Source organism: Talpa occidentalis, unplaced genomic scaffold (genome assembly GCF_014898055.3).
Source record: "Talpa occidentalis isolate TD23 unplaced genomic scaffold, MPIMG_talOcc4v2.1, whole genome shotgun sequence".
Classification (NCBI taxonomy): domain Eukaryota; kingdom Metazoa; phylum Chordata; class Mammalia; order Eulipotyphla; family Talpidae; genus Talpa; species Talpa occidentalis.
Window position 1 is genome coordinate 114116239 of NW_026555331.1, and position 27408 is coordinate 114143646.

At 32.9% G+C, this 27408-nt stretch overlaps 1 protein-coding gene across 2 annotated transcripts in view; it reads left to right on the top strand.

Annotated features, from left to right (window-relative positions):
• Positions 1–27408, top strand: part of SEMA3D (semaphorin 3D) — a 175904-nt gene that overhangs the window by 39341 nt on the left and 109155 nt on the right. Inside the window, exons 1-2 of one of the 2 annotated variants that reach the window (XM_037510764.2) lie at positions 13345–13372; positions 22771–22961. In XM_037510764.2, the coding sequence (XP_037366661.1) occupies positions 22811–22961 (151 nt within the window). In that variant the 5' untranslated portion in view covers positions 13345–13372; positions 22771–22810. Of the gene's footprint in view, positions 1–13344; positions 13373–22770; positions 22962–27408 lie in introns of those variants that run through there. The other variant, XM_054692482.1, reaches the window with a different exon arrangement.

Consider the following 27408-nt stretch of genomic DNA (forward strand, 5'->3'; position numbering starts at 1 on the left):
CCTCCTTGAACTGTCCATGGTCAATTTGCCTTTCATCTAAGCACCCCCACTGATTTGCAACACCCTTTTGTAGTCTATTTCAAAAGTCTGCTTCCATGTTATCAAAAATATCTGGAGATTTTGCCCAACACTTCTCAAAAATATTTCTTCGTAAACATACAAGAAGACTAGTTCTTGCATTCTATTACTGCATTTCCTTTATCTGTGATCTCTACCACTTACTAGATTTTTTTATTTTGAAAGTATGACTAATTTCTTTTACCAGTACAACTGCATAACATTTTTATACATTATTAAGTAAGGGATTTAAAAATAGTAGTACATGTGAAATACGATATTTTATATATATGAATTGGCAACATACGTTTTTTCTTTTTTCTGTAAGTAAAAATAGTTTACAATACTAGTTATTATATATACATATGACTTGTCTGGGAATCTTAATAGTGAGAAAGTGAAGGGAGTCATAAAATTAAAGAAAACATTAACAGGGATTTTAGACAAGGACACTAAAAAATGTCATACCTCTTTCCATTCTTATGAAGAACTTCTTTCTGAGTTCTTTGAAACCAAATAAATATCAAAACCCTTTATTCTTCTTTCCAAAACTTGTCTACATCCTGCTTTTGTCTACATCATACCATGATGAATGCAAATTGGGGTAAATGCTGTGTTACCATGGAGAACAATTAAATAAAAATAGGACCACAAGGAGATAGATTCCTTATTTCCCTGATATAGTCTGTGTCTTTTATAAATAAATTATGACATTCTCAGAAAGTTTTTATTATGGAGTTTTAAATAAGGTTGCCATTTCATGTGTAGAGAAATAAATTTTGACTTTAAGAACAATAAAGTTCTTATGGAATTAGATGTAGCTGATTCTGAAATTGTAAGTAGAGCTAAGCACTTACCATTTTACTTGGTAATTTTTGCCCAAAATCTGTTTTTTTTTTTGGTAAGTAAATGATTCCTGAAGTTTTAAGTAAACAATTGAATAACTCAATAATTGAGGAGAAACACCCAACAAGTTGTCTTTTGTTGATGTTGATATATCATTGCTTAGAAATTTTAATACACTCAGACCAAACAAAAATGTATTGTTAACTTCAATATAATTCACAGAACCACATTGGTTTTCTGTCTTTTCTTCTTTTATTTTTGAGGGGCTATTAAGTTTAAGTGCTACATTAATATTAAAGCTCCATTTAAATGCATTTTTGACTCTTCTCTTTTCTTGATTGCAAAGTGCATTGCTCACATCACAAATTAATACTGGGAAATTCAAATTTACTCCAATAGGTTTTCTCCATGATTACTTTATAAACTAGACCCTCATTTATTCTGTGTGTGGCCACTTTGGTTATTAGTGGGGGTTACACTGAACGCCTTTTTCCAGATTTATGAGACTTGGCAAAAATCTTGAGAAAACAGAGCCCGCTTCTCTCAGTAGAAAACATTATTAGATACTAAATAAACACTAATTTAGGTAAACTGGTACTACTCAGCCCAATAGGAACATGCTCTTATTTAGCTTGTACTGTGATGGGTGAAGGAGGTAGGTGGGGGGAAATTGCTTTATAGAAATATTACAAAGGTACATGAAGTAACAGCTAGGACTTTGTTCTTAGAACCTTCAAGCTCATTTGTGAAGGGCAGTGCTTCTTGCCAAGAAGGCATGCATCACGTTCTTTTCCCAGATGAGAAAAATCAGGAGAACACTCAATCTTTTTAAAATTAGCACAGAACCCCAGTAGCACATGACAATTTCTCTAGATTCCAACAAGAGAAATAGACATACTATGTGGTTAACACATGGTTCTCAAATAATATATTAATTCTTGATAGCATTGATATTTATGAAAACTTAGAGCATTTCTCAAAGGATACCATGAACCTATATCTCTCATCAATAAATTATAGTCATGAGAAAAGAAGAGAGGGACTGATTTGTATGTTGAAATAAAAATGATAGAGACACCTAAATTATGTACAGTGTTTCACACTAAGTTGTATACTGGTATACTGAGTTGAACAAACAAGCCTTTGAGAACAGTTTGGGGACAATCCTGAACATTATAATGTGGACTGGATATTATATAAAATAAGAATTTATTGACAGGCAAATGGAGATACTTATAGATTGCAAAATAGAACATTTAGTATAGTTTTGTTGTGATAATACATATATGCATAAAAATATGGATAAGAAGTAAGATTTTAAGAATTATATTCTCTGAGGATAGTGTGAATAGGACTTTGATATTTTAATTTCTTTTTCCCTTATCTGTGGTTTAATTGTATAGAATGCAAACATACTACTTTTGTAATAGTTACTATCTTATTGATTAATTAACCAGCAGTTAATTTTTCTTTGACTATTGATTATTGTGTGTTGTGAGAGGCTTTAATCAGTATGATGGGTAATGTCTTTGTTTTGTGGCATAGCTTGTTTTTATGATAGGAAATTTGGGTTTTTTAATAGTAAAGTTGTTGGTAGAAATAACAACATGTAGACATTGCTAAGAAATATTGTTTGTTGGTCTAAGAAATCTTGACTAAAGCAGATTTTTTTCCTCCCTCAAAAAAATAAAAAAAAATCAAAGTAAAAATCAAAATCAACAAGCAACTATAAACCAGAGACACACTGGGGGGAGGGGGGAAGGAGGGGCTGGGAAAGGAAGGACTAGAGTCAAAAAAGGGGGGGGTGCAATTGTATGGGGAATATAACTAAAACGAAAATGCATGCATTGTGCAAAGATGAAAAAAGATGTAAGAATTATATAAAATAACATATTTAAATTAAAAATATATTAACAAAAGAGGGGACTTAAATGGGAACATAACTCTATGTGCTGTGACAAGTGAGTTTGCACCTATTGTGATTTAGCACAAGCATCTAAAAAAATAAAATATGACTAGAAAATACATGATGAATATTAAAAAAATTAAAAATTCAAATTTGAATTTTGCCCTTTTTAGGGTAACAGAAACAAAAATACCGTTATAAATAAGATATTCAAACTCCTTTCACTCTCATCACTAAATCATGTTATACATTAATTCAAGTGCTAGAGCTCACCCTCAGGAAACTTGCATTAGATTGCTTTGGACTACTGCATTAAGAAGGACTCTGGGAGTAAGAAACTGCTAAGGTCATGTCTTGCATGTTGTAGACTGGATATTATGAAAGGTGAAATTGTGGGGGAAATGAAATGACTTTGTCAGGAAATAAATATAAGAACTCTGTTTTGACAGGGTAGATCAAATTTTATGCAGATGTTTGAAGTAACTATGATGAAGAATGTCTCAACATTTTTTTTAAATATAAGTGATCTTGTACACATTAGAATTCTAAGTCATCTTAAAAACTGTCCTCACTACTCCTTTCATTTATAGGTGAAGAACTGCATTCACAAAGATAGAATAATTTGCCAACATTCACACTGATATTTATAGGCAAAGCTTAAACCACAACTTAATTTATATGGTTTCTAATACTCTGCATTTTCATTCTGCTGCACTAAAAGCTTTCCATGTTTGAAATAAGAGGAGAAAATTCAAAAGTCCTATTTAATAAATGAGTATGTGTTTCAGAAAACAATGCTGAAGTTACAAATGAAAGCTTGATTGCTCTTGAATGACCAAATATCTCCTTGTGAAAATTCATGAACAGTAATCTTAAACACATCAGTTCATTTCCCTTGATGCTGTGAGTTAACTTTATCCCATTATATAATATATAGCATTATATAATACCATTCAGTATAACTACTTGTCATGTTCAGAGATGTTTTGTAGGAATAACACATCCAAATATTTACTTATTACTCATCTCAAGATTGTTTGAATATGAGTAGGCTGATTATATTTTCACTCTAATTTGGATTTCAAAAAGAAACATCTCTTTGCTGTGTTCTACAAAATCTTGTTTTCTGTTACTATTTTTAGTTTCCATGTCAACTCAGATATTATGAGGTATTTCATGAAAATACATTTGGACATTTTGATGAACTCACCTATATCTAGAAAGAATCAATGCCAGATGAAAAAGAGAGGTCAGAGGCTATTTTCACTTTAAAAAGAAAATCAATCTCCTTTTAGTTAGAGAAAATAAACCTTTTTCTGACTCTATATGACCAGTAAGTACAAAGTTCCAAATGAGAATTAACTTGTTGCTTTGAATGGCATTACTCTATGTAGAAGAGTAGAAATGTTTTAAATCTTCACTATAGGCATACTTAATGACACATAAGTAAATTGTCCAACTTAGATTCCACCTTCCCCATAACATCTTTATATGTCTTCCATTTTTCTCCATAGCTTTTCTCCTTCCTCACTAGCAGTTTATTCCACGCCTTCATCACTTGTTCTATTTTGTTTTCCTGACCATGGAGTGTGCCAAGGATCAATGCTTGTGTCTGTTACTTCCTCTACCTGCATTCCTGTCCTTGGCAATTTCACCTTTCATAAATGCCATCTACCTGCCGATGACTGCCAAAGACATACTTTCCCCCATGGCTTTCCCTTCTCTTCTGTATTTAATTCTGTGGTTTTGTGCATGTTGCTGGGTGGTTATCCAGTGGACAGATTTCAATCTTGATGTTGGGGCAAACTTCCTTTTGAACACCCTCACACTGATATTAAAGGTGTTAGCTCCATCTTCAGAACATGTGCAAGTCTGACCATCACTTTTTTGCCACCTCCACAGCTAAAACTTTGGATGTTTCATCCACTAAATTTTAAACTTTTCCAGTTCTTTGCCTTAGTTGAATTTTTCATTGAGGATTTCTCTAACTGTCCTCTATTTTCTACTGTATTTTCCCCATAGCTCCTGTTATGATCTTATCCCTTCTATGGTATGAATTTCAACTACTCTCTGCCTCTGTGTACCCATAACTTAGTAAAAAAAAAAAATGCTCCTTAGAGGGTGGGAACTTATCTTTTTGTTTCTATATTTTATCTCCAACAACTGGAATAGTCTCTATCACATTGTAAGTGCACTATAGATAGTAGTTGAATGAATTTAAAACTCTCGACATTACCACCATAGAAAAATTTCCTTCGTTCTGTACCTCCTTCCCTCTCTATCTCCATCTTGCCCTCCTTTCCTCTTCCCTCTCTCCCTACCCCTCTGCCTCCCTGGAGCCACTTTTTACACCACCTATCCCATTTGAGAAGCACCCTCATGATTTAAATACCACCAGAAAATTCTACCTCTTAGAGCCATCAGCTTTGCGCTTAGGATTTCAGCATATGAATTTGTGTGTGGTGGGAGGTGGGGAGAGACAAAAACATTTTAACCTTAGCAAGGTCGCATAAATTATCCAAGAAGAAAAAGATTGCTGGCTCAGAACCTGGCTTCTAATTAATGTCAGGAATCCAGGATGATACTGCTTTCTTCAAATTGATAGTGAAGTTTGTTTTATAACATGATGATTTCCATCTAAGACAATTCCATCATTACGAAAAGATGTCAGCCAGCTATGGTGGGTATTAAGAATGAAAAATTCTAATATAGTGAAAATAAAATTTCTTGATTTTTGTCCTTCTGTTATAGAGCAACCCCGATATTAAACGGGTTCCTGGCTGTGGGTCCTCACCCGCGCGCTTTAAAGGGACTTATGAATACTCTACTACAGACACACACAAAAGGGTTAATAAAAGGTTTATTTACAAGAGGAAAGGAAATAAGGAAAATGTACAACTCAGGGGAAAAATAGGGAAATAAAGTCTTTAATGCGTCCTACCCGATCCGACGACCTGGAAACCCAAAGTCACTCCCAGAGCTGGCCGGAGGCTCCGCGCTGGCCGAGCGCCCCAAAATGGAGAGAGCCCCAAAGCCCACGTGTCTGCCTTTTGTATCCACCTGGCTGCTTATCCCCACCCTCAGGTCCCAGCCACCTTCCCTTTGGTGGTGATGGGATTTGGAGTTCCCAGTGTCTTTGGCTTTGACCTGGGGTGGGGGTGGAGTCCACAAAGCCTATATGGAATTAGCTTTGGGACCGCCTTTTCCCCCTAACACTTCCTTTGTGTGAGACAATTCAGATTTAAAAATGGTTTAAAGTAAGGAGGCATTCAAAGTATGCAAGTTTTACCTAGTTTGCTTTCATTTCCAATATATTTCATGTTAAAAGCCATGTACATGAATTTACGTGTTCACTACATTTTTTATTATGTTACACAAGTATTCTAACCTAACATCATACATATAAATAAATGAATACAAAATTAAAAGTATTTTTTGTTGTGTTATGTAGGTCCCATAGATGTTTAGTGATACCGCATCCTGTGTTTTCATGAACATGAGTAGTGCTCAGGTTAACTTGTGAATAATTCCATGGTGTACTTTTCTTATCATTGAGTTATACTACATTTACCATGTTTACATATAAAACATAATTTTTCAGCCAGTAAATAAAATTGTATTTTATACTTGTTTATTCTTGAAAATTTCTAATGATTTCTGAGTTATCATTATCAGACTTATGATCTACCTTTATGTGAACAGCTTATTATAAACTTGTACTGCAGCAATAGCATTGCTTTTGTAGTTGCTGTTAGAAAACTTGCTATGAAATTCCATAGCAAAAAAAAAAATAAAGAAGGAATAGATTGTCTATATTGAAATACAAAAGCATAGTAGGCTATTGATTAAGTTCTACTGAAATATGTGACCATGACAGCTGGAAATTTTATGAAGATTAAAGAGAATCTTTAATCTGTTAGTTCCAACCCTCTGATCACATGGAAAAAAAAATAATAAAATTTACTTTTAATGATTTTAGGGGAAATATCCTTAAAAACCTATTTAAAAGAATATAAATTCTTTTAAAAAATGTTTTTATTATAAAATGTATTTTAAATAATCTAGGATACAAAACCTATCAAAGGGCTAATATGTATAGGTTTTGAACCTATCTGTAAAATTGGTTCAAAAATGATTAATAAAGTGAACCTCTTTTGATTTCCTGTTACAAAAAGACTCCCAAACACAGTGATCTAAAAAGATAGTAGTGCATTTCTCTGTTCTGCAGAAGGACAACTATAGTCACGGATCTAGGGTAAGTGGCTGTGTTCTGCCCTGAAATTCATTCTTACTTGAGTTCCTCAGAGTGTTGCTCTCAGCTTCAGTTCTACCACAGCTCACTTACAAGCACCTTGTCCACATTCTAGCCTGTTTGAACTGGGAATGAAAGAAAATGGAGGCAAGCAATTTATTTTTAAAGGAGTGTCCAGTGCATTATATATCACTTTGAGTCACTGAGAATTTATGAACTATGTCTCATCAACTGTGAGAGAAGTTGGCAACTGTGCCTTCTACAAACTACCTTGCTTGAATTCAGGACTAATGTGAACATAAAATAGGAATGCTGATAATGGGGACAGTTAGTAGTCCTTAACATACACCCCTGTGCCCACCCCATAATGAGATAGAAATTAATTTTTTTCCAAAGAAAACACCATGTTTAATTTTAGAAGCCATTTTTTAAATCTTTCATTATTATTTAAGTATAGATTTTTTTAATCAAATAATTTCTTTAAATTGTAGACCAATGGAAGATTTTAAAAGTAAATTTGCATGAGAATTTGCTTTAAATAAAATCATTCTTTTGATTTATAGAAATGAATACTATCAAAATGGATATAAAAAATGGTTCAAGTACAACCAGACATCTGAGGAACAGTGTGATCTTTCTTCATAGTCAATATATTCTTTTATTCATTAAGCATAACTTATTTGTCACCCACCAAACTTAGAGTTTATATTTTTAGAGATGGCCTTGTGAAAGCAAACACTTAAGAAAAGAAATCTGGAAGCATCAGACTGTCTAAGGGAGAGTCCATAATATCAATTTTATTAACCTGAACATACACTCAGAGCACTCAGAGCTCCATTAGTGGCCTTGTAAATGGAGTAGAAAAAAATAATCGTGGGAATAAAGTAGCATGCACAATATTAAAAGACACCAACAATGATGACAAGAAATATATATATATATTACTTTTCTATTTGCTAAAGAGAAGTTTAGAGTCAATATAAAAGCAGGCTTTCTGATGTCTGACTGTATACCAGACAAAATATAATAACACTGATCTTTGAGAAAGCAAAATTGATTTAAGTCAAAAAGGGAATCTCTTTCAAGAAAGTTGCTTCACATGCTTTATGTTAATCATTTAAAAATATTTACATGTATTTTACCTCACTAGAGTGAGGTTGTTACACTTAGGTTATGACATGTCAACACAGTAAATTTAGGTAAAATAATTCTACCCTTCTGTGTGGTTACTAAAATTCCTGAGCAGAATATGTCCTGTATGAGGCAACATCAACACTTCACTCAGGTCTTCAGGCTCTTAACTTGGTGTTTTTTCCATTACAGCACAATTTATCCTTGCCCTGATCTTGTTGCGTCCTTTATGAGAGAATAATTGGAGAAGCTAGCATATATTTTTAAAGTAAGATTTTAACAGCTTAAGTTGTATGACGATAAAAATCTGCAAGAAGGAAATATAGGCGAAACACTACGTGATTTGCATATCAAAGACATCTTTACAGACACATCACCCAAAGCAGTGATAGTGAAGGCAAAGATCAACAGCTGGGACTACATCAAATTAAAGAGCTTCTGCACAGCAAAAGAGACAATAACAAAAACAAAGAGAAACCCCACCAACTGGGAGAAAATTTTTGCACCCAACACTAATGATAAAGGACTGATCACAAAAATCTGCAAAGAGCTGATGAGACTCAACAACAACAAAGAAAATAATCCAGTCAAAAAATGGACAGAGGAACTAAAAAGAAACTTCTCTGAAGAGGAAATGCGAATGGCCAACAGGCATATGAAAAAATGTTCAACATCACTTGCAATCAGGGAAATGCAAATCAAAACTACCATGAGATACCATCTTACACCAGTGAGAATGGCACATATTTAAAAAACTAGCAACAACAAATGTTGGCGAGGTTGTGGAGAAAAAGGAACTCTTCTGCACTGTTGGTGGGAGTGCAAACTGGTCCAACCACTATGGAGAGCTGTGTGGAGATTTCTGGACCTACTAAACATAGAGCTTCCACAGGATCCAGCAATTCCACTCCTAGGTATTTACCCAAAGAACACAGAAACATCAATTCCAAAGAACACCTGCACCCCTATGTTTATAGCAGCACTGTTTACAATAGCTAAGCTTTGGAAACAGCCCAAATGCCCAAAAATAGATGACTGGATCAAGAAGATGTGGTACATATATACCATGGAATATTACTGAGCATTCAAAAAAGATAAACACATGCAATTTGCAGCAACATGGATGACACTGGAAGGGATCATGCTCAGTGAAATAAGCCAAAAAGAAAAAGAAAAATACCGGATGGTCTCACTCATAGCAGGGATCTAGAAAACTTAAATAAGGGACCAGGAAAATGAATAACTATAAGAAAGTGAAAATCAAAATCAACAAAAACTATGAACCAGAGACACTTTTTGGGGGTGGGGGGCGGGAGGGGAGGGATTGGGGTCAGAATGGGGGGATTGCAATTGTATGGGGAATATAAAAATAAAATTTATTAATTAAAAAAAAAATCTGCAAATAGCAAAATATTTAAAATGTCTTTAGTTGATGCAAATTCATTTTTAGCAGCCATCAGGCAAAATTTATCTCCAGATGGTAATGATTATACCTTTTTTTATAGTATTTGAATGAAAACATAATATAGACAATTATAACGTAAATGTTCTAGATTTCAGTATTCTTGAACTACCATTCAGAGCTGCATCTACAAAATTGCTGAATATATTAATTTACAAGTTTGCGATTTATAGGTAGATAATACGCTTGCTTAAATGAATCAAATGCTATATTGAGAAAATCATTGTTACATGACTACTTAATACTAATGCTTATTACAGTCTGGGCGGTGATCTTTTTGTGATTCAGTAATGTAATATTACACAAGATAACTTTTGAAAAGAGAACTCTTATTTTACTAGAATAATGCAATACAAAAGTTTTATTGAAGTGATGTCTGGAAAACTGATTTTTTGAAGTGCCAAAGATAAAACAATATCTTTCTCTTATTTTATAATCATTCTTTGCTCTTTGTTGATGTCCCAAAAGATGCATGCCTGCACATTACAATTGAACTTCACATTCTTTCTTGCCCAAGACACCAATAATCTTTACATCTTTTCTTTTTTCTGTAAATGGCTTGAATATTTTACCACTTAGACACTGTTTTCCTTCCCTTTTCATCTGGATATGCATTTACTTAGAAAAAGTCTTGCGCTATGAATATTCTAGGAATGTGGACATTATAAGGACATGATGAGTACTTAAGGAATATTTCTTAAATATGTTCTTAATTTCTGCTTCTCTTCAATTTCATGCTTTGTTTGCTGGATGAAACAACAATTCATAGAGAAAAATGGGAAATATATAGATGATAGTCAAGAATGAAACACATTGGAATATAATTTTCTTATTATAAATATTTCCCTACTGAGACCATGAGGAGATGAAGGGACAAAAACTTAGAAGAATTTCCTGAATTTTTTATGAGCATTTACTTCCTTTCAAATCATAGCTGGTGTCAGGATTCATCAGCAGACCACACCCAGAAGGGGAAATGAACTATCCTAATCTACACTAAGGAATAATCACCATGATAGCTAATATTTATCTCACACATAATATGTGAATGGGGATTTTAGCTTATATTGTATCAAATTCAATAACATGGCAAAGTTATCATTATTTTCCTAATGCAAAGAAAATCTCTAAAAAGTGGTAAAACTGGAATTCGTACTCATGTCTGAATGACCCCATGACTCCAAAGTTCAAACTCTTCATAATGCCTTCTCTACCTACTGGCATTTTCTTTAACATTCTCAAGTGAGGTTAGGGAAAAATGTGATTCTGAAAACACATGACAAAAGTCATCCAGAAATAGCAAGAATGTCCCTGACCCACTCAGTCATTTCTCTTATTTTTCTTTGTATATGAATCTTTGTAGCAGCCAGGGGTCATTCTAGTTTAGTCCAAAAGTTCCCATATGCTTCTGGGACTTTTGAGGCTACACAGATTTTTCAAGTCTTCATGGTATCACACACATGGGATGACATATGTTGATTTTAGCTGCTTCATCACCATCAATCATAAACAAGATATGGTAAAGGAAAGAAGAGTGAATGAGCACTTATTTAACAAGTAGATGTTCATCTTCTATTCTGTGCCAGAGACTGTGGTAGGCTTTGGGAATACAATGGTGTGATTAATGATCACTAATATGATGTGGCTTAAAAGAAGCATGGAAGGTATGAATGCACAACTTTTTTTGTTTTGTTTTTCAAATTTTATTGAAGTAATATTGTATTCTAACATTATAGAAGTTTCAGGTGTGCAATTATAGGTAAAATTCTTTGTGTATGTATAAATTATTTTGTCTCATAATTTCAGTGAAACCTTGAGAAGTAGCTTTCAGTTGACTTATTGTCAAATATGTTTCTAAATATTAATTATAGTTCTAAGACCTCCATAGACTTTTTCTCCAAACATATTTAGTAACCCCAAATTGAGTATTCTTAAATAAAAACATTTCTTTATGGCTTTGCCTTCATTTTTTCTTTCCTAACAATTTCCATATCCAATAAAAGTATTAAGTGTGTTATTTTAGTTAGGATTTCATTTTGGCAGCGTGTGTGGGTCAACAAGTTGGGAGTTCAGAGAGAATAATGTGCTGTTATTACTGTAATAGGGGTCTTATCTAAGTGTACAATGAAAAATATTAATTTGTGGACCGAATGTTGGGAACTTTAATGCCAGATTATACAAACACATTTGGAAGCATGTTAGAAGAACATGGGAGTTTCCTGGTTTCTTTTTCATTTTACATTCACTTAATGTCTTTGGAAAAATATTTGCTATCACTGTCTATTCACAAATGGAAACACTTTAAGCTAACAGTTTCTTGAGAACTAGCTATGTGCCAGACTAGGTACTTTATGCTTTCCATGAATTATCTTATTTTATTACTGCAGCAATCATTATGTTTGATAAGAGCTGAAATCCTGATGTATAGATGAGGAAACTAGATTTAGAGAAATGATTCTCTCAAGTTGTAAAGCTTATTAGTAGAACAGAGATTACAACCCAAGCCATCATACAACCAGGACTTGTTAGATGTGTTATCCTTGTGAGAATCAAGAATTTTATCTCAATCGCTATAACCGTGTTTAATTATTGCAGATTTTGAGACATTATCTAAAGAAAGTTCTGTATTTAGAAGTTCTGACTACTGTGCTAAGTGCATTTTGGAGTTGATGTCAAATATAGAATAGAAGGTTATATGGTATTTTCACTGAGACATACAAAATAAAAAATGGAGAAATAGCCATTTATAGCTGCATGCTCAACTCAGGACTTCCCTAGTCATCCTAATTGAGGCAGAAAGATTTGGGATGGCCATTTAAGTCCTGATTTTCAGATATAGCTAAGGATATATGGATGAAATTTAGTATCAGAAACTGATACTAAACATATACAATGATATATGCCAAAGATATTTCAATAAAAAGGAAAAATGGAAACTCATACTAGTAGAAATGAACTACATAATGATGGGAATGAGGGAAGAGGGGAAATTGGATAGCAAATATTTAATATATGGCTTCAGTAGAGCCATCATGTATAAAAAGAGAAAAAAAAGCTAAATATGTTTAAATAAGAAAGAAATATGGTACCATCTGGTGAATAAGTTGACATTTCTAGTTCTTTATCAACCTCAATTTATAAGACAGCAAAAAATCCATTCTTTTCTCAGACATATTGCTCATTCAATGGGCTATTGCAGCTTTATACTTTTTAACTACCAATGTGTGAGTCCAGAAATAACACTATAAGTATTAAGAGAATGTAGGTAAAAGGTTTTAATTCAGTTTTATCCATGTGCTCTCTGACAAGGTCCAAAATATGCATTTATACTGCTTAGATAGTATATATAATAGTGTTTCTGAAAGAAAATCTTATTGACTCATAATATAAATGGATAAAGTTTAAATCTTGTATTAATTATAAGCCATCATTTAATCATTTTACAATGTTATTTGATATTATACATCATCATTTTATTTTTAATTTTATTAGTTTTTAACTAATACAAATTAAAATATGCATTTTGAAGGCAGTAAACCTCATGTTATAGAAACACTGAATATTTAATGCAAATATGTGTTTGAGGAATTATTGAATATGAAAGGAATTTTTAATATGTGCTTTTAATATTCCATCTTAGGGCTAGCAGATATATTAAGATCTTCTAAGAGGCACAATAGCTCTTTGAATCTGTGGGAGAGACAACCTCAAATCTTTGGTATGCTATAAATACAGCAATTTTGAAAACTGTTATAAATAATACTTGGCATGTTTACAGATCTGGAATGGTTTAAAATGTAATTGAACCTTTTTTTTTCTTTGTAATATATCAAGACATAATTGAATCTTAATATAATATCTAATTTTGCACTCCTTTCACTCAAATGGTATTGCTTCCTAATTTATAACCTATATATTGAAAATAATTTTTGAGCTTCTGCTATATTCCTAAATTTTGCTATGTTATGATCTGTAATCATAGGATTTTAGTAATGAAGTTATATTAACATGTTTGGTAAGCTGGTATAAATTTCATAATATATTTTACAATAAGAACAATTGCAAATAAATAATATACTTTAAAATTGATCTTAAATAAAATATCACTTTTCATAAACATGTTTATTTTTCATGTAGGAAATTTATTTTAATTAATTGCTTTTCTTCTTTTCTTCTTTCTTAACTATACAATAAGATGAATGGTAACTGTGGTGATCATTCAAATATAGGCAAATCAAACTATCATGCTGTATGTCCTAAACTTATCAGTGATGTACGTCTATTATTTCTCAATAACACTGGAACAAAAGAAAAATAATAGTACATACACATATGTTAAGGGAAGATAGCAACTTATAAAATATAAAGTGGTATCTTATTTAGGCCAATGTGTTTAAAGAAAATGAACAAGTAACTTAAAGAACTTTCAAGGCATTTAAAAAATAATGGTCATGGATAGAATGAAAAATAGTATACTGAATAAAATACAGAGATGTATAAAACAAAAAAAGAATACAAAAACTATCAAGCTCCAACCCCAAAGGTATATTGAGTTATAGACATATATTACTGTTGTTTCTTGAATACACCTTGAATATACTCTATTCTTCAATTCCACATAGTCCACAAGATTATTTAAGTTCCCTAATTTCCACCGCTTACTCGAGTAAACTTTCAGGAAAAGACATCAAGAGAAGCCTAATCCTTTTAATATTTTAAAAAATGAAAATATTGAAGTCAAGTGTTATATGCATTAATAAATGTTTATTCTATTTTGATTTTAAGATTTGATATGAAATTATTACTTCACGGGGTATTTAGTTTTTTTCTGTTTCTTGATAAATTGTGTGATTTTATTTAGATGAGTGACATTGGAAGCACTCAAGATACAGTCTTACCTTTCATAACAAAATTCAAGCCATCCCTATTTGCCTCCTCCTAAACTGTGGGGATAGAATTTGATTATCTGCTTGCATTGTCATTAATTTGTTTTGGTGATCTTTAATTAATTTTTTCATTTGTCTTCACATGCGTGAATGTTATATAATATTTTCCTAAGACCTCTTCATTTTACAGGCCTTATAAATTGTAGGTATACATTGTAGGCATACAACCCATTGTAGGCATACAATTGTAGGTATACAATCCATAATGAATTTTGTACTTAAAAAGAATAGAAATTTAAGTAAATTTAACACAGTCATTTTTAAAGGGCCAATTTTTATCAGTCACATACTATGTCATGGTCAAATAAATAAATAAATAGAAAAACAAATGGGTGAGAACAATTACATATAAAACATCTTAAACCAAAATGAAATCCATTAACATGTCATTATCACTAGAAATACAAACACCAATAATTAAAGAATTGTTACTACTAAAAGTGCTGTACAATTTAGTTGAAAATCTGCAGGTTGTTCGCATAGTCATCAGTTGTTGAATTCAGTAAGCTAAAAGAAAAGAAAATTAAATCAATTACATTAATACTTAACTATTATTTGGTTTAATCACTAACAGTAGTTTCAAATCAAATATGAAATTTGACTCTGGTATGATGACTGAGTTCCTAAGTTTCTCTAGGACACTAATTTCCTTTCACAGGCTGCCTATTTTTATTCCCAGGTAGTGTTATGTTTGTCAAGTGAATAATTTAAACTCTTCACCCTATGCAGAGGGACTGCGTGATGCTGCTAGAAATGTTTCCCCCCCTAATGTTTAATTAAATAGTGAAGAAAGAAAGAAAAAGTGCTAATGTGTTTAACACATCTTTCTCCTTAAAAAGTAATGTTACATAGGAGTCATTATCTTATCAGATGTGTTTAGATCTTAAAACGAAATGAATTCCTGGAGAATTTACATGAATATGAAGTTCAAGGTCACATTTTTCCTGCTTCTATGATATTTTTTATATTAAGTTTGATGTTAAATAGTAGAGTTGCTGGCAGATTTGGTTGGATTTCCTGGTTTATTTACGTATGTTGGGAGTTTTGCAGTGTTAGGAGTTTTGCAGATAATCCTTATAATTGTTTACTACTTTATGCCTTAAAAATATAGTCTAGGGCCTCCCTGGTGGCGCAGCGGTTGAGCGCTGGGTTGCGAAGCTGTTTGCAGCCTGTGCAGAGCCGATTTGTTCCCCGGCTGCCCGCTCCCGCCACCGGAGGAGGGTCCCGCATGGCACGCAGACCTCTCCTGCCGCCCGCTGCTCCCCTCAGCAGTGTACTTCGGTCCTTCTGCCTGCTCTGCTCCCCGCTCTGGCTCTGGTGAATTCTCTCACCCTCCCTCGCTTCTGACTGTACCCAGTGCTTGTATAAATAAATAAATAAATCTTAAAAAAAAAAAAATATATATATATATAGTCTAGTTAGGGCCTCCCCTGGTGGCGCAGGCGGTTGAGCGCTGAGCTGTGAAGCTGTCTGCAGCCTCTGCAGCGCTGGTTAGATCCTGGCAGGCCAGCGAGGGTCCCAGGTGGCACGGCAGACCTCTCCTGCCTCACCCGCTGCTCCCCTCAGCAGTGTATTTCGTCAGTCTGCCTGTTCTGTTCCCCGCTCTGTCTCTGGTGAGTCCTCTCAACTTCTCGTGCATCTGGCCTGTACCCCGGTTCTTGTATAAAATAAATAAATCAATCTTTAAAAAATATATATATAGTCTAGTTAGTTCATAAATGTTTATTTTTCAATAGCCACAACTTGAAGTTTCTAAATTAATTATATTGTGGATACATAATTTAGATTTATTATAGAAATTTATTTAAATATAGTTTTCTGTACATAAATGCTTTAGTATAAGTAGATAAAATTTTCACAAATTGGCACCTAATATCCTCTATGTATTATTTATGAGGATATGATGAATTCCCTGGTTCACAGTCCTGTAAGATAAATATTACTAAGTGGAAAATATAAAATATATGTGAAAAATTTTTAACATAGGAACACTGTTTTTCTTTGAGTAGCAAGTTGATATGAGATTTAGGATAACATGATTAGCAATAAAGTTATTTGCAATAGCTTTTGTCTTCTTTATTTTTATAAATGTGTAAATTATTTGGGAAGTTTGGAACCTGAAGGCACTGACTTCTGTACGACTTCTGTACAATATAAGCATTTTACTGTTATTTTTATTTACAGAAAAAAATGTTACCCACAATATTAAATCTAACAGGTTACACATGTATGTTCTGAAATTTCACTATTATATTATTTTCTTTTGATCTGTGTTCATTAGGAGTAAGATCCTGAAAAATTTGATTTGGCCATCATACAAGGCTATGAGGCATGCAAACCCAGTCACACGTAACAGTGCTGCTTTGTTGAGCAGTTATTTCAGCCATATACTTTCCGTGTGTTTCAGAAATATAAACCTTGTGTTTGAAGCAGTGTAAATTTAAAATGTAGCTATTTTAATTTATCTTTACTGAGAGAATGCAGCAAAGCATTACAAATAATTACTGGTGATGTTCATATTTAGTTTGGTATGTGGTGAAATGTCATAGGGTATTATCATAAAAATGTTAGTAAGTACATTAATATTAAATCAAATATAAGTCTCTTCTTCCTGACCTCTGAAAAATAAGATGGTCTTTCATCCATTAGAATATATCCACAGATGAGGAATTCATAATATATGTAGGCAATGAAGTCTATTAATGAACAATTAAAAAAAAAAAAATTTGCTGCCTCATACATTCTGTTGTTGGTAACAGTGCTTTATACTTGACCAGTGATTGCATTACCCTGACAAGTGATTGCATTACTCTGTACTAAGGTACAGTCAGTAGTAGGATATTATATTCATATTATAAAACACAAAGAACTTAGAAAGGATGAGAGAAAAGAAATGATTATTGAAGTTTAATCATTACAAACTTGATCCTGGTGGATCTTCACCAGCTGCTTTGATATCATTTGATATTTCACCTACTTTGATATCATCCACTTAATCAGTAGAACATAAGATGACTTTGCACAGACATAAGGCTTCTGTTTTCCCATATGTTGCCTCTGTGACTCTCAAATTTCTTCCATAATTGTCATTTGGTTTGTTGTCCATGTCCATGCCATGAAGTAATGTTACCAATAATTGTGTCCCCTATAGGAAAATTACTTAATCAAATAATAACTCAAAAATATAAGCTATAATTAGGCCAAAATGAGTTCATGCAGATAGTACTTTTAATTTGGAGGTCTTCTCATTGCCTCATGTCTCCTGAGTTGAATAAAAAATTCTTAAGCAACCTTATAGGCACCATGAGGCTATGAAAAAAAAATGACTTTTTATAACTTAAAAAAATTCAAGTATTCTTTTCCTTCCTTCTGAAATCTACACACACACACACACACACACACACACACACACACACCCCAACAAGAAAAATCCTAAAACTAAGTGTTTAAGTGTGTGAAGTTTTATTGTGTATCTTAATTCTTGTCATATGTGTAATAAATATTTTCTCACAATTATAAACATTATCCTGCCTTAATGACTTTTGGAACAAATAGATATGAATAAACAGGGCAAATCAATGAAATTCACATAAGATCTTATCTTCCTTTTTTGCTCCTCAAATAATATTTTTGATGAGTTACCATCCATTTAATAAGTTATGAACTTTTTGTATTCCTTTGGGAAGTGGCTTGAGGCCTTCTTGAGTGTTAGATTATACATTTAGATCTCTGATTTAGTGGAACAGTGTGTAAAAATCTCTAATAATCAGAATACTCCCTATTGGCTGAACATCTGAAGATCCCCAAGAGTGCTATTTGTCCAAGTGAACATCTGGAATAGATTACATGTAGTTAATTGGCTCCAGGTCGAGCTTGTTACAGACAGTAGCATGCAGTATAACCTATGCAATTCACTAAATCCACCCACTTTGGGTTAAATCACACCTACTTCTCTCTATAATTCCTCCCAGATGCAGGACACACACATATGTGTGTATACAAAACACACATAGACACATACATACTCAGAGCACTGGAGGACACCAAAATTAATGATTGTTAACAAGACATCTAACCCATAAATTAACTCAATTAAAAGACTAAGCATTAAATTCAAAGAATTGTTGGGAAGAAAAACAAAGAATTAGGAGCAGCAGATTATAGAGAGTGACTGTTTTATGGTAGAAAAATATTTAAAGTTAAAAAAAAAATAGTTCCAGCAGGTTCAGAATTTTTGTTTTATTTTGTCCCCCACCCTTAGCATGTGTTTCAGCACGTGTGGGCACTTATCAGAATGTCATAGTAGCAAGGAAAGCAGTGCTTTGATTTTTAACTTATTTAACAATATTAATGAGTTGAGTTACAAGGAACAGTATGACTACTGTTCATTGAAAACCAAAACATCAATCTTCTTAACGTATGGTGTTGGAGGCACAGGGCATGTCTTAGCGATTAATGACCAGTTGGAGGAGTAGATATCTCAATACATAGCTAAGGGCCATTAACCCTAACTGGTCATTAATTCCCAGGAAATGTCCTGTACTGAGGTCATTATTGCTAATAAAATGCACACATGGAAAGTTCCCTCTCTTTTGCTTGTGAACATAAACACATCCACATTACATGCATTGTTACATGTCAAGAGTAGTAGTATTTCACATGTCCAGAAACACAGGAAAATGAGGCCTAATGAAAAATTTAATAAACTTAATTTCCACATTCAATTTACTTTTTTGGAAACAATCGATAGATAGAAGAATACATGTTTGTATGTCACAGTTGTGGATCTGCTGAAATCAGATACCATGCTGCTAACATGTGGCTATAGGAAAAAGTGAAAGAAACAGGGAAGTAGGGTTAGAGAAGTGGATGTGGGTGGACCAGAACACAAAACCTAATACCAAAGACAGCATGGAGTATTGGCAGTGTTTGAGTCATAATAAGTTAATACCAGAACAAGCATGAGGCACACCAGAAGTTATGTCGTTCATTTTTGGTTTTCTTTCTCTTCCTCCCTACTACATTCATTCTTCTTTCCCTCCCTCTCCTCATAGCAATCTAACCAAGACCATCACACTTCTAGGTTTTCAGGAAACTTTAACCAGGTACCAGTCTCTTTGCTTTTTGTTCTTTCTCTGTCCTCCATAAAACTACATTGTCTTACTGAGACCTATATAATACTCCTTTGAACTATCTTCCATACAAATCATAAATATCTTGATTTTAGGAATTATTTCATAGTACTTTAATTATAGGTAATAAACACATAGTATTTTTTTTTTATTTTTTTGATAGAGGCATGCTTTATTTATTTGTTTGCTGGTTTGTTTGTTTGTTTTGTTTATACATGCACTGGGTACAGTCAGAAGCGTGGGAGGGTGAGAGAATTCACCAGAGCCAGAGCGGGGAGCAGAGCAGGCAGAAGGACCGAAGCACACTGCTGAGGGGAGCAGCGGGCAGCAGGAGAGGTCTGCGCGCCATGTGGGACCCTCCTCCGGTGGCCGGGGAGCAGCCGGGGATCGAACCGGCACCGCAGAGGCCGCGGGCAGCTTCGCAACCCAGCGCTCAACCGCTGCGCCACCGGGGAGGCCCAAACACATAGTATTTTAATTTTATGTAATAAACTACTCCTTTCAATAACTTATTTTTTTCCTCACCTTAATAAATGTGTGGGGATTAGCAATGAGGTATAATCTTGAGTACTAACAATATATGTATTATTATTTGCATGAAAGCAATATAATATATATATACATCTTCTGAGTATATAATATATATTGAATGCATGAAAATAGTTTTTAAAGAGAATCTGTAAGTTAAAGATGAACCTGCATTTTATTGTGTTAATATCGTATTGAATAGTCACAAGTATGAGTTTAAGAGATTGAGTAAAATTCAAAATTGAGTAATTTAAACTAATCCTGATAATTTTTTTGTATATCATCTAAAGTGACCCTATTTTGTGGCGGTCGTATTAACTAGATTTGAAATAATGCAATTATTTAATTTTTTAAGATTGTATCTTAAACATTATTAGAGAAGCGCTCTATTATTTGTATATTATATTAAAATACACAATTGAAATCTTAAAAACTAAACTTTTCATAAAGGGATACTAATGGTGTAGGTATATTTTACTAGAAGGATATTCCTTTTTCTCTCAAATTCTATATAATTACATGGAACCATCAAAAATGCCAAATGGGAATAAAATATGTGCTAAGTGGCATATTTATTATACTATTCTAAAATAAATTTTCAAAACAACTTGATTATTTGCATAGGTAGAAACCTAAATCAAAGAATTAAATATTCGAAAATTACACACATGGTAGATGAGTTTGATACATCTTACAGTGTCCTTGAGTATGATGAAAACAATTGAGAAAATATATTTTATGAAGCATACATATTTAATATTTCATGAAGAAACAACATAAAATTTGAATAAGTGTCAAAATAAATTGATACATCCCTACATATTAGTTTATGTCACTTTCCCAGGTTGGTCTTAACTTCTGAGACTTAAAATAACTAGAATCTTGATACTCAAAATCTGTAAGGCATTTTAGTAAAGAATTGACCTTCCATAAGAAAAAGTCTCTCTTTTTTGGCCTCTTAAAACGAAGTCAAGAGACATAGCTTGTTTGTTTTGAAGTTAAGTAACTTTGAAAATTACTTTAAAAAAAAAAGAAAATTACTTAAATCATAAGACATTTTTATTATGGCTAAATCTGCCATAACAGAAGCACAGAAATTATTTGGATAAAATTGAAGCAGGTTCTGCATCTGGATTCCTCCCTGAAAGTAAGCCTAACAAGATCCTTTCTGGTTTTCTTAGAAAGACAGCAGTAACTTTGTGGGGAAGGAAGAGAAGATGAAGATGGCAGTGACTGTTGAAAATCACTGAAAGACTTAGGGGCTCTAGCTAAACTCCTGGCCAAATGTTCAATTCATCTCTTGACATGTTACCTTTGGAGAACTGTTTAAATCTGTTCTTAGTTTTCCTCATCTGTGAAATGAGATAAATAATTGTATATCCTTTAGGACAGTCATTAGCTTTGTTAAAAGGTAAACAGATAAATTGAAATTTTAGTGTATTTGAGCAAAACTTGATTTAAATCAGGCAGCAGCAAGCTCAAAGTGGTTAAGAGCATTCCTTGGACAAGAGCCAAAAGAAAGACTTACATAGAAGCAAGAAAGGAAATTATTGAATTGGTTATAGCTTAAAGCCTTGTTAACTCTTTGTGATTGGTTTTCCTTAGCTTTTTGACTTCTTAACTTTGCAGCATTTATGGGCTTAGATTTTAGATTGCCGTAGTAGTCCTCTGTGGCATTTGAGCCACATCAGTCTAGTGACCTCTTGGCTTAATTAACTTAACAAGATTAAATCATTAAACTTATGTGAAGTGCTTTCTCAAAAATACCTGGTACATAATTAGTGAATTTTATTTACAATTATTATTATCAGGTTTAGTTTGAAATTTGTGAGTTTTTATTAGTCCATGTCTTAAAGTGTCCTAACATGGAGTTAGGACAGGGAGTTATTTGTGGCAAACCTGTTAGTAGCCACCTCCACCCTTTCATAAACCCTTTTATTTTACAGTTTGTTTTTTGAAATCAGTGCTTTGCTATGTGGAATAGCATATAGGGTACAGGTAATATTGCAGTGTTGCAAGCTTAAAATCTGTAGTAGTGGCCCTGATTTGATTATGTTCAGTTTTCCCAAAGGAAAGCAAGAATTTTTAAATACCCTTTTAGTCAGAAAAAAAAGAGAACTCCCACAAAAGGACAGTTTAAGATCTTTTCCTCTGGGGATGATATGGGCAAAGAGTAGGCTTCTGCCAATAATCTTATCTGATCAAAAAATTCATCAAGTTACAAAAAGGGTTATTTCTTCCCACACGTGTTAAAAAAAGATTAGTAGAGGAAGAGATGCTAATTAAGGTAATTTGTTACATTTTCAGTTATGCAGTCATCTCTAAATCTAAGTAAAGCCAGACCTCAATTTTATCACTCAATTCTGATTCATTTCCCTTACAACAGTTTTGTTATGAGCAAAACATGAAAGAGCAATTGTATTTGAAAATCTATACACATTCAGGAAACTATACTAAGTCAGGGAAAATCTTAAACTTCTCTGTTAATAATTAATCTCTTATTTTTTTAGCTTAATTTAACACTGTTTGGAAGAATACATTATTTTCATCATGAATGCTGCTCAGGATGAGAAAGCAAAGTCCAGAAGCCAGGATGTTCACCTTTCCCTTGCCTTGGCGATGTTAAGCATGACCATGCTGTTTCTTCACGTTGAGGGAACTTCCAAGCAAGTTATTCCACGACTCAAGCTAACCTATAAAGGTAAATGTGTAAATGTTTTCGATTTTAAAAAAATTACTGTTTAATTCTATCATTTAGCATTTAAAATTAATTTACATTTCTGTTATTTAGAAATGCATATTGACTTCATTGAAATGTTTCTAGTGTTAGCTTCAGTTGATCAGTACATTATTATAGAACAAAGCCTAATGTTTAATTTTTGGGTGAGGAAAATAGACACTGAAACAGTCCATGTACACTTTTCAGCCCACTATTAGCAATGGTCAACTACTGACTAGCATCATTAGGAAATTTTGATGTTCAAATTATAATTAGCTTTGTATTAAAACCAACAAATTCCATAAATAGAAAAACATTAATTCCTCTAGCTGCCACTAATTAGCTTGTTCCTTGTTAGAAGGGATTTTTAAAAAATACATAAGATAACTTAAAAAATGTTAAGACACTAGATACATTTTCATATCAAGCATATATAGCTTTCATTATTTAAAAAAGGAATGAGAAAGACTTAAAACAGGTGAAAAAACTAAGAAATAAAATCTGCTAATGTAATTGTTTTTAAGTTAATATAAAAGCAAAAGTTATGTAAATTATATTTAATCATCTTGTGTGTATGTGTACATGTGTGTATTTTTGTATAATGTATAAATATAAGTCCATAGAAGTAAAGATATATTTATAATGAGAGAGAATCATATTCAAAGGTATATTTCTTTTGTTTTCTTTCTATGATATACCCTTGGTTTCATTATTACCTTAAGTAACGAGAGGAATATAGGGGACTGAGACTCCTTTATTCTGAACTTGGAAGGTAAAAATTATGCTGGCAGTTTTAATATTCTCTGATGTTGAAGACAGTTTATTTTCAATAAAAGCTAATTTGCTGTCAAATATAAGTGTAAGTAGAATTAGAATGTTATATTTGTTGTACATTTCATATGCTGATATTTGTTTGGGATTTATATTTCATCATGTAAAGAGTTAAGGCTACATGTTCTTTTTGAGTTATATTCATCTATAATTTCTAGAACAGAGGAAGCTAGTTCATGCCTAAAAAAAAATAACAAAACACTGCCTTTGCGGTGTTGAGGGGAGAATTAACTGGTAAGGAGTCAGAGGAAGTGCTCTGGAATTATGAAAACTTTGTCTTTGATAAGGATGTGGATCACTCAAGTATATGGATTTTTCACAAGCCATCATATTGTATATTTGTTAATCTGCCTAGTAAAATTTACCTTAAAACAAAAGAAAACATGTATTAAAAAGCCAAACAATAAAAAAATATATATAAAGAAAGTTTGATAATCTACAAATTGAAGGAAAGTAAAGAAGCTGTCTGGTTTCTGTATGTGTGAATTGCATTCATATGTGTGAATAATGCATACAAATGAGACTTGCAAAGAAACTGTAATAATACTTAATAGTCACAGGATTCATTATGAACAAAGTGTTGGTGTAGAACTGTGAATTATATCATTTCATCCTCACCACCATCCTGTGGGTGGGAATTATTTAATCACCTTCTTAGATATGACATTACTGAGGACCTTAAGAAACAGAAATTTCCAAGCTACTGAGTTAGCCCCATGTTGCACAGAGACTGGATGTCTACTGCTATTTCTCAGATCCTAGGCATAAGTTGTTCTTACCTGAGTCCCTTATCTACCAGAATGAAGTTCATAGCTTATAGAAGCTTATAGAAGTGATTATGTTCATAATTAAAATGTCATAGAAGACTGAATGCAAAATATTAACTCAAATGTGTTAGGTTGATCATCTGAAGATAACAAATTGCTCTTTAAAAATAGAAAAAAACATTATCTAATTCCATATGGCTGCTACTAATTATCCCTAGTTAGAAGGCTTTTTGGTATGAATATATATGATTTTGGATGTGAAATCAACCCTGAAAGAGTTCAAAATCTTGTTTTATTTCTCTTTCTATAGACTCACTCCTTTCAGCACCCAGTGCTTATATAAAAGAACAACTGGTATAAATGTTGGACTAAATGCATTAAGAACTACTCGATAATGTTTTATTCAGTATTCTTTCCAAATATTATATTTTTCAGGTTTTTAATCTACGTGTTAAAGGCAGCAAAAATGGAAAACAATGTAGAAATTACAGAAATCTCTTTCCAATCCACCTTCAATACACACACACACACAAAATCTAATAGCACCCCATACTTCCTTAGTCAATCATTTCCTGACTGTGTGCTAATATTGAGTGTCACCTTTGCTTCCTAGCAACTATTGACAACCTTTTTGGAGCACTCTCTTTCTACTTTAAAGACTATGGATACTTGTCTTTGGAAATCGTTTGTTCAGCACTACAAAGTGAGCATTTTCCATCTGCTTCCAAGAATTTCACGAGTTTCCCTGTACCCATCTTGTATAACATATCTGAGAGTTTAGAAGAAAAGTAGCTCAATCCTAACACACTGCTTTTTAAAAAGTGGCCCATTACCAAACAAAGTTATGATGTAAGAATTACTGCTGATTTGGGGTTATGGTGAGGAAAATTGCTTGTGTATCAAATTTTTACTTATGCTATAATAATCCTAATTCCTCTGGGCATTTTCTATTTTTCTTTTTTGACTGACTGATGAATTGAGTACAAGCAGGTAACAAGTACTACCTGCTGCTTAGATAGTTTTGAGATACTCTAAAGCTTGTGCTTGGGCACTAAAACAATGCCAGTGTGTGAGGTTATAAAAATCAGCAAAAATGAAAAATGAGAAATTTGTTTTCAAAAATAATTAATTTTTATGGTACAAAATTACCTTTGTTTACTTTGCCTTCCATAGTTGATGCTTCCCTAGGTGCTGAACAGAGACACAGTTGGTATCAGAGTTAGCTACTTCAACAGCTGCAAGATTGCTTGGAGGGATTATTTATAAAGGTCAACAGAAATATAATAACCATTTTATCCAAAGAATTCTCTTTGATAAAGACTTAGCTTTTGAACCTCTGAATCCACAGGAGATTGTTAGTTTCTATTGTTATATAAAAAGATTTCCCTTAGTTACATATTTTGAATTCTTGCACATTTATTCATGGTAAATCTGTTTCTTTAGTAACAAGTAAGGAGCCTTGGAGAGCAGTATAAAATTTATATATATATATAAATATAAATGTATATGTGTCTGACACAAATACATATGCATATACATATATGGCCCTACAAGGTGGATTCTCACCATGACATGTGCAGTCTGTGCTACAGATAAAGTAAAAAATAACTTTTGAGTGATAACCTACTTCAGTCTTGTAGTAGTATAAACATTTTCTATCTCACAATCAGGAAGTAACTCATGATCTTAAGGATATTTATACCCAGGAGTCATTATTATCTTCAACTTTATTTGTTTGGAAAGCTCTACAAGATGATGAGATAGATAATTTAGCTAAAGAGGAAAGGACAATTTAGCTAAAGAGGAAAGGAAGAGAAAAGGAAAGTTAGCCAAATATACAGTGCCATCCCTTATGATGAATAGTAGTTTATTTTTTGCTATTTTTGCACCTTCTCTTTAGTCTTTTTCTTTCATATTTTATATTTTAGTTTAACTTAAAGTATTACCTATATACATGCATACACATATATGTTTGCATTTAGCAGTTTTCTTACTACATTCATATTCATTTGAGCCTGGGAATTTTGCCCCAAACTCTTGATATAAAATAATCATCATAAACCTACAGAGTACCATTTAGTCAACATTGAACCCACACCTATATGACATCATGAGGGAAGCAAAAAAACTTAGTTGCTGCCATGTATTCACCCATTCCATAAACATGCATTCAGCAACCACTATGTACCTGTCACTGAACCACAGCATAGAAATCACCTGTGAACTTGTCCCCTTTGAATTTTTCTTTTTAAATTGGGAGAACACAATGAATAGGTAAATAAATGACTATCATTTCCAATAGGAAGTACTATGAAGACTATAAAGCAAGAGAATATGAAGTAAGAGGGTGATTGGGTTCAGATACCCTACTTAGATATTATCATGACTAAACTTTATAACACTCTCAAAAACCTTGCAAAATCCAGAGTCTGAAGGTCTTGCCTCCAAGCAAGAAGTTATTATGAGGCAGAACTAAGTTGTGTGTTTTCATCTCCCCAGTCCATTGGCTCATGCTCTTGCCACCTTGAGAGAAAAAAAAGTGGTTTCTTCTTTGGCAGTTTTGGTGGGATTTTCTTAGAAATAAGTCAGTACATCTGTATATTTTTATTTATAGATTACTTTCTTTAGCTGTGAACTGAGACATGTGTCTCAAGAAGAGATGGCTATTTAGCTTGTTTAATTTGACTAACCTAATGCTGGATCTATTACCTTCAATACGTAGTGTTTAAGCAGGTTCTGAAATCACATTGCTTAGGTTTAAATTGCTGTTACTAGTTGTGAGAAATTTGGAAATTCATTTTGTGTACATAACTTTGGTAAATCTATTAGTC